Source organism: Camellia sinensis, chromosome 13, assembly GCF_055761805.1.
Source record: "Camellia sinensis isolate YWXY chromosome 13, ASM5576180v1, whole genome shotgun sequence".
Lineage (NCBI taxonomy): Eukaryota > Viridiplantae > Streptophyta > Magnoliopsida > Ericales > Theaceae > Camellia > Camellia sinensis.
This window is the reverse complement of record NC_138973.1, coordinates 79,594,059-79,603,236: the sequence shown is the minus strand read 5'-3', so window position 1 is coordinate 79,603,236 and position 9,178 is coordinate 79,594,059. Positions and strand designations below refer to the sequence as shown.

The 9,178-nt window shown below is 31.1% G+C and overlaps 1 protein-coding gene and 1 pseudogene across 1 annotated transcript; both read left to right on the top strand.

Moving 5' to 3' along the window:
- The first annotated feature begins 665 nt into the window (after positions 1-665).
- Positions 666-1,454, top strand: LOC114269801 (subtilisin-like protease SBT2.6). The gene is made up of 3 exons (XM_028211161.2): positions 666-806; positions 945-1,092; positions 1,224-1,454. The coding sequence occupies exons 1-3, from the start codon at positions 730-732 to the stop codon at positions 1,284-1,286; spliced, it is 288 nt and encodes a 95-aa protein (XP_028066962.2). The 5' UTR covers positions 666-729; the 3' UTR covers positions 1,287-1,454.
- Positions 1,455-4,963: 3,509 nt separating this feature from the next.
- Positions 4,964-8,462, top strand: LOC114269832 (uncharacterized; annotated as a pseudogene).
- Positions 8,463-9,178: the final 716 nt, after the last annotated feature.

Genomic DNA, 9,178 nt, shown 5'->3' with positions numbered 1-9,178 from the left:
TCGTCGTCGACCACCTCCTCCAATGACTTTTCCAGTCATTGTTTTGTTGAATTTTTCAATGATCGACTGACAACGATTTGGTGGCGGTGCGGTAAAAATAGAGACTAAATTTCTTCAAGACAACAATTTGTCATTTTCACAAAATAATTTCATTAATCACATCTTTATCACCAAAAAAAAAAAAAAAAAAAAAAATCAATCATTAAACCTAATGTCATATCCACCTATATAGAAATGGATTCATAACCAATAAACACCATAAATAAGAATAAAAATCAATCCTGAGACCTCATGCCATATCCACCATATATAGAAATGGGTTTATTATCAATAAATTGCATAATAAGAAGAGTTACAACCTCTAACCTCTTCCAAAATATGAAACATAATGACATCATAGTTTGGAGATGTTTGAGAAAATGGTTGGGCTAAAATAACTCATTAAAAGACAAAACATGTTAAAATAGTTAATAAGACAAAATGTTACATTCAACTCGTAATTTTTATTTTTTCTCTCACAATCATCAAATTAATTGTAAAAAAAACTAACTAACTTCTCAAACATAACTATTTTAGCCAGGCTAAAATAAATAAAAAGTCAAATAATAAACTAAAATAGCCAACTTCCCAACCAAAGGCTTTATGTATAAATAGCTTCCCTGCGGAGCTACAATTCATAGCATATGCCTCTGCAACCAAAATAGCAAAAGAAGAAGAAGAAGAGTGGAAATGGGGAGTGAAAAGAGTGAGTTGTACTTTGTTTTCATGACTTACGATCCTGAGTATAACCGTCTTAGATCTAACAGGTCAGAGTTTCTCAATCATTATAACTTCATCATCCTCTCTATGTTATTGAATTTTCAATTAATATATTCCTTTTTTGCCGATAAAAAAAAATGGTATTGTTCTTCATCTTGACAATGGTGTCTATGATCTAAGAACAGAACAAAGATAGGATCGACCGAGCTTGATTTGTATTTAAGTAGGAAGCACGATGCGTTGTTGGCGACAACACTCCTGCCTGGCAGTTACAAGAAGGCATCATCTTTGGTAATTGTGGATGGCTTTTCTGTGGAAATCACTGATGATCAGGTCAACTAACTAGCTAGCTTTCTACAATTTTTTAGTGTTTACTTCTTCTATATATGCACTTATTTAAGAAGTGTAGTTAATGAGAGTTAGTGTTGTTTCATGTTTTGTCTCTCTGTATGTACTACCATCAGGCCAATGTGCTTAGATCTGCAAAGGGAGTGAGAGTTGTGGAGAAGAATCAAGTGCTTTCCTAGTGTACTATGTTTGGAGAGAAGAATCAAGAGCTTCGCTTCATTGATGTTTCAATGTTTCTGTGAATATTGTTTTGTGTACATTGGTTAGGCTCGGATTTTTCTTTATCTCTCATTGTTATATGAGTAATGCCATAATAATAATATTTTTATATTATAGTCGATTTATTATATCATTTGCTATACGTATATTGATTGAATGAATCTTTATATTTAGGGTAAATGTACTTTATACGATGTGTCAATTTGATATTTATAGTTTTAATTTGTTCAATTTTGTCTTTTAATTTAACGGATTGTGTCATTTTAGTCCAATAAATAACGGTTGTTAAATTAATTTAACGGAAGGTCAAATAATGTATCAATTTGGTCTCTGTACTTTACACGATGTGTCAATTTAATCCCTGTAGTTTAATTTTCTTGATTTTGACAGGGACTAAATTGAAACATTATGAAAAATATAGGGACCAAATTAACACATTATTTGACTTTCCGTTAAATTAACTTAGCAACTATTATTTATTAGATTAAAATGACACAATCCGTTAAATTAAGGGACAAAATCGAATAAATTAAAACTATAGAGACCAAATTGACCTATCGTGTAAAATTCAAGAACTATTTCCATAATTTTTCCTTAAATTTATGTTTATTCTTAATAAAGCATAATATATAAACATGAAAATTATAGTATTAATTGATATTATTTTAATGCAAAATTTATTTGAATTTATAATTTTTTTAAAAAAGTTATAATTTAATTTGACAAAAATAAGCATCAAAAGATTTTTTATTTTTAAAATTTTCAAAATGAATTTCTCTCTCGTCGTCATGTGTGTGGTCGGCTATTCTCATTGGGCCAATTATTATTATTATTATTAATTTTTTTTTTAAGAGGTTGGTGAGGGGACTAATAAAGTTTTGATAGGCCATTATTGGAAGTGTCTTGTGCCATTATCCAATGGGCAAATTACATATACACCCCTCGAGGTTTGGCTAAATTACAAATGCCCCCTGAGGTTTGAGAAATTACGAATTCCCCCCTGAATGCTATATTTGCATAAGAAATTAGGGGGTAATTTGTTATGAAATATAAACCTCAGGGGGCAAATTGTTATAAAAATACAAACCTCAGGGGGCGGGATGTAATTTCCGAAACCTCAGGGGTGTATCTGTAATTTAGCCAAACCTCGAGGGGTGTATATGTAATTTGCCCTTATCCAATATTGGTATTTGGTATCATCAACCACATTGAGCGTACCAAAATCATCTGTGGGTTGGTTTGGAATGTCGTTTGATTATTTTGGCGTTTTGATTTTTTGATTATTTTAATTTAGGATTAAAAAATTTTATTTGAGATAAATTTTTTTATTTTTTTAATTTTTGAAAAATAAAATAAAATAATTATAGGTTGAATGTGATATTTTGTCTTATTAGATTAAAAAATTTATTTTATTTTTTGTGACTAAAATAATCAAAAAATCAAAAAACTTGACAGGCTAAACAAAGGCTTAATGAGACGAGTCTTTTTACTTATATTTGGTCAATGTTTTCTTTTTCCACAAACCATTATTAATTTTCGAAAAAATTACAATCCAATGAGTGTGTTTAAAACAAATTTCAAATTAGTAATAAAATTTATCAATTTTAATAATTAAAATTATAACTTTTTTCATAATTTTATTATTTGTTTTTTGGTACCACTGACTCACAATTTTCCCTTGATTTTTTTTTATATACCCTTTCCACCACACACAGCCATCAAATAGAAAATGCAATGTGTAGATTAGGTAGAATCATTTTAAATGAACCCAAACTATATCAAATTCAACTCTATACTACATATTGCATTTTCTAAACCTGTTTAATAAATTTTATATTTATAATTTTACAATTTATTAAAATTATAAACAAAAATCTGTTTGATGTGGGTTTTAATTCAAAACAATTGTAAACAATTTAAAAACAGAACCTCACCATTGAAATTTAGGTCCTTGTGTGATCCAGAGCATGCCCTAACCGTTTTCAACCCATGGCCCCCACCCACACAAACAAACAAGATGGTGAGATAATGGACACTCTCAAAGATTCCTCCTTTGATTTAATGTCCAACTATAGTGGTAACCAGTGACGTGACTTTATAAATTTTAAAAACTATATATTACAATTATCTTGAAATAATTTAATATTTTGTTTTATAATATACATGAAATTTATAAGTTAATTTTTATATTTATAACTTTTTAAATTATTAGTTTAAAAAAAATTAAAAAAAATTATATATATATATATATATATATATCTATTTAGTGCAATTTTGATAATTTGTATTAAAAAAAAGTTAAATCTGATTAAATGAAATTAAATGAGTTATAACATACCTCTTCTTGTTATCAAAATATAAAAAAAATTAAAAGTTATAATTAAGACAAATATAAAATTTTATTATTAAATGTAAAGTGAAATGATATTTAACAAAAATTAATATGATATTTCTATTATTAATCTAATAATTTAACTTACATTTCTTTTGAAATTTTATAACTAAAAATACAATATGAATATAATACACATACCAATTTCTAGTCTTTAAGAATAAGAAGGTTTGATAATATTTTCAAACTTTCATCATTTTCTTTTAATTTTTTTTAAGATAGTCTAAGGTCCCTCTCCCATTTTTTGTGGTAGAAGAGATCCACAATATTATTTTGTGATGTCTAAGGTCCCTTAATCCAACATCCATATATCACAGAGAAAATTGCCTTAACTCTACACAAATCCATCACACCATTCGTCGACTTCTCGTACGTCATTTCATCAATTTATATCACCAACCAAGGCACTCAGTAGATTCATATCTCTCTCTCTCTCTCTCTCTCTCTCTCTCTCTCATCCTCAATCATCATCAACTGTAATTTGCAAACGAACGCTCTTAACCACACATCTACTTGGTTACTTGTACGTAAAAAGCATCACAATGTAAGCTCTCATTTCTCAATATTATTATTCTGGACTACATACCTGATATATATATATATATATATACATACGTATTGCGTAACAACACTGTGTTTTGATATATTAAAATGTAGAGAGCTGTGAAGAGATTGGAAAGTAGCGATTGAGATCGTCGGAGCAGAAATGGCGCATAAGGCCAAAAAAATTTGATGGATGGTGGATATGTAATTCAAGTCATTGTTGCCAATGGAAAATCTCTCTTGTTGTTACTATATTGAATAGGAGTAAAATAAGGGTGTAAAGATCTTAAAACTTGTACGCATTTTATATGGCAAAGATGTCAAATTTCTCTGCATTTTCTCTTATTGTGATAATTGTTTGTGAATTTTCTCTGGCTGGAGAGAATTTCTCTGGTTTGAACTCAGAGAAATTTCAATTTTCTATGGTTTGAACTTAGAGAAATTCTCTGTTTAAATTTCTCTGATAGGTCTTTCGTTGTTGAAATTTCTCTGGTATTGGATTTTCTCTGCATTAGCGATTTTTTCAACAAAATCGAAATTTCTCTAGAGAGGAACAGAGAATTTCTCTAGGTTTGAAATCTACTTTTCAAATCCAAATTGATTGTTCTTATTGCATTTATGGTTCTGACTTTGAATTTTCTCTACATAAGCGGTTTTTTCAACAAAATTGAAATTTTTCTCCCTAGAGCCAATGTGTGAACCATGGAACAAATTTTGCCTAAGGTTTATGATTTTCAACCAAAAAAGATTGTGAAGGGGAATTTCTCTGGGTTGGAGAGGGAGATTTTCTCTGGTTTGAGTGATTTTCTTTGGGGTGGAGGTGAGATTTTCTTTGATTTTGAAGAATTTCTTTGTGTTGATGTGAATTTCTCTGGAAAGTCCAGAGAAATTCTTCGTGAGATTTTCTCTGTAAATTTTGTTCAAGTTGGAGTTTCAAAAATTAACAATTTTGTTCAAGTTTGGAGATGATGAGAGTAGTGAATGTTTACTCAAAGATTCTAGAGGTTTATGCAGATTATATGTGAATTTTCTCTAGATTTGGCTATTGTGTGAATTTTCTCTGTATTTAGTCACTGTGTGAATTTTTTCTTGAAAACTCGGGATGTGTTGGTTTTTTTTTTTTTTTTTTTTTTATATTTGGTTGCTTCAGTTTCTCTATTAATTTGTTTACTTGCTTAGATATTGGAAGGGGAAAAAAAATGAAAAATGTGATTTTAAATGGATTTTCTCTAGTTTGATAATGATTAGATATATATTGATCTTGAGGTTCCTTTTCGATCAATTTTCTCTAGTTGAGTCAAAACACAAATTTCTCTGGAGAGAAAATCTATAGGAGGTCCAGAGAAATTCTCTAGGAAGTGTAGAGAAAATCTCTTGGAAGTCCAGAGAAAATCTCTAGGAAGTGCTAGAGAAATTAGAATTTCTCTAGAGAGAAAATCTTGGGAAAGTCTAGAGAAATTTCCAGAATTTCTCTGAGAAGTCCAGAGAAATTCTTTTTGTCGAATTTTCTTTGGATTGATGTTGAGGGACCTTAGACATTATGAAAATATTTGGTGTCCTTTACACTATAAAATCTTAATACCAATGACCTTAAAAAAATATCCCCCTTTTTTTTTATCTAATTTTATTTTAATATTGAATAAAAATTTTAATTTGATATGAATCACTTTAACTTTTTCATTAAATTTTTATCAATTTTTAAAAGAACTTTCATTCTTATCCCATTTTTTTTTTCAGTCACCAATTTTGATGGAAAAAACAATAATTTTCAACGTTTCATCTTTTTAAATTTTTATCAAATTATAATATTAAGGATTGAAAATTCTCTTCATTGGAATTATAGTGAAATAACATCTTAAAATAATCAAAGTTTGAGTACGTAGTTGGTTGAAATGTATAATTTAATTAATTCACTTCTCATATTTGTATAAAAATTGACATTTATGACTACATCATTATTAGTCAGATTATGAAAAAAAATTAATGTGTCAAACATTTTCCATTTATAAATATCCTACATATTAAAAAAAATGCGTAACTTTTGGATATGTTTTATCAGTTTTGTTTTAAGGACAAATAATTGATGTTTCAATTTAAAAAACTAAAAGTAAAAAAAAATAAAATAAATTGGGTTGTTTAGAGATAAAAGAAGTCATTTAACTCTTCTATATACTATTTAAGATGGACTATTTAGTCACATAAAAAAAAATAGAATTGTATTTAGAGATTTTTCTTATATATTATCACTACAAGAAATTACACTTTTGCTGACTAAATTGAATGCAAAAAAAATGACATTTGCCGACTAAAAAAAAAATTTGTAGCTAAAAGTTCATACTATTATCGACTAAAGTAATTTTGTTGCAAAAACGTGATTTTTTTAGACCAATTTAAAATATTAGTCGCCAAAATAATAGACAGTAGGGTGAAAAACTGGGCGGAAGTGTATAATCTTTTAGCAACTAATACAATTTAGTCACAGATATCAAAACGACGTCGTTTTGATATCAAAATGTATTGACAGACAATGGCCGACCAAATTTAGTCGCCAAATAACTGTGATATTTTTAGGGTTACTCTTTGGTGACCAAACAATTTTGTCAAAAAATGTTAAGTTTTGGTAACTAAAAAAAATATTAGTTGTCGTATATTCATTTTTTCCAACTAACAAAAATTAGTCGTCCAATTAGTACTTTTGGCAACTAATATTTTAGTCGCCATTGATTGAGATTTGTCTATCAAAAAATTTAGTCGTTATATATTAAGATTTTGCGACAAAAAACAAATTTGGTTGCTAAAGGCGAAATTTTTTTAGAGGAAATCACTTAATATTGGCACCCGCCCCTGTTCTCCGTTTACATACAACAATTTGTTCAAACCTCTCACACAGATCCTCTTTTTCCACCAAACGTCACCCCACCTCACCGTAGATCACCACGGCCACCGCCGCAGACTGCCACTACCGTCGATATGATCCTCTTCCGTCCTCCACTGGTGCCTCTCTCTCTCTCTCCCCTCTAAACACTCACCACACCATTTCGATTCATCCTCATTCTCCTTCGCTGGTGCCTTCGCCAGATCCGAGAAGATCATCGACATCTGAATCATATTTGAGTCCTAGGCCAAGATCTGACCGTCGTGAGCGATCCATGCATATCCTTCGTCGGCACGGCAGTGAAGACGGAGACCATGCCTAACGGCTGAGATTTTAATCAGATTGGATTTCGCAATCTAAAAATCTCTTGAGCACTCAGATCTCTGTGATTTCTACCCTAATCAACACCGCTCTCTAAGATCTGAGGCAGATTCGATGGCGGCGAAGAAGGCTGGGATTCAGTAAAAACAGAACCCCAAGGAAGGAGAAAGTGCTCCAGTGGCTCTACGAGAGCTACCAGTCCTCCGACACCGATCTTCGCCTCATCATTCTCTCTTTCATTCATCTCCTCTCCAATATCTATCTCTCTCGCATCTACTCCTCTTCCGCCTCCATGCCCTCTCTCGCCAGCTTTGAAGCCGTCCTCTTCTTTTTCTACGCTGCCAAGGCCAAATCATGCGCAGGCAAACCAATCCTCGTCTCGATTCCTGATCTCTCTCTACCACACCCTTCGAAACAAGCCAAACCCTAACCTAACTGCTCAATCTCGACCCTCGAACGGGTTTTCAGATAAAATTATGGTTTTTGAAATCGATGATGTTGTACAAGAGATGAGTAATTTGGGAATTATCAAAAACGGGACTGTTTCAGCTCCGAAAGGGGCTTAAATTCCACTTCCATGGGAGCTTCTACAGCCTATGTTGAGAATTCTGGGTCACTGCCTATTGGCTTCTCTTAATGCAGCAGAAGTTAAGGATGTTGCATCAGTGGCAGTGCGATGTTTGTATGCTAGGGCTTCTCATAACTTGGCTCCTCAGGCCATTTTGGCCACTCGAAGTCTCATTCAGCTAGATAAGAGGGCTCGTGAATTAGCGAGGGCAACCACAATGGCCACTACAGCTTCCAATGCTAACATACCTAGTAAAGCTAAGAAGCCAAAGATACTCTTGGTTTCAAAGTGAAGACAGAGCATGTAAGGTTTCAACTACGGTTTTTGGTTTTTCTTAGTAAAACTGTATTTTTTGTTTTTTAGGGTGCAGTAGGTTAGAGTTATAAGTTGAAATGAATGATTTTATGTGTTTATATGTTGATAGTTTGGATTGTTTATTGTATTTCTGAGCTATATTGTTGTGCATCAATGTATTTTGTGGATTTTGTTCTTCTTGTATTTTATTTCTGTGATCGTGTTTTGTGCAAGCATGTAACCTTTATTTGGAGATTGTTCAATGGTGATTGCTTTTCTCACATACATGTCCAAGTTGTTTTGAAATGTTGATGTTTTCTTGAACATAGTGATGAATGTTCCGAGTGAAATGGATTTTATTTTTCATTGGAGGCCAACGATCTTGTTCTGCATGATCTACTAGAACTGTAGCCTTTTATCTTTGATTTTGTATTCAATGTTTACTTCTCAATGCCATATCATGTGTTTCTTCTCATGTGTTAAGTTAAACAAAAATCGGTATGCCACATTCAGTGCAAGCATTCAATGGAAACTAAATTAAGCACTTCGTTTTTCTTTGAAATTCCAACACTGCTGTTCTTATCTGATTCTGATTCCTCCTCCTTCTTTAATTTTTCTCAAATCTGATTTTTCACTTTGCTTTTATGTGTTCATACTACTGTATATACTACAATTTATTATAGGTCATTATTAAAATATTAATATATGAAGTCATTGTTTTTCATGTGGGAATTATTACAAATTTTATTATTTATAATGTACTTATACAAAAACTATTATATAGGATGCGCTTCAGGGACATAGGTTTATGAAATTACATATGTAAGAAACAATTTTCTATTTTTTGTTCTCATGGCTT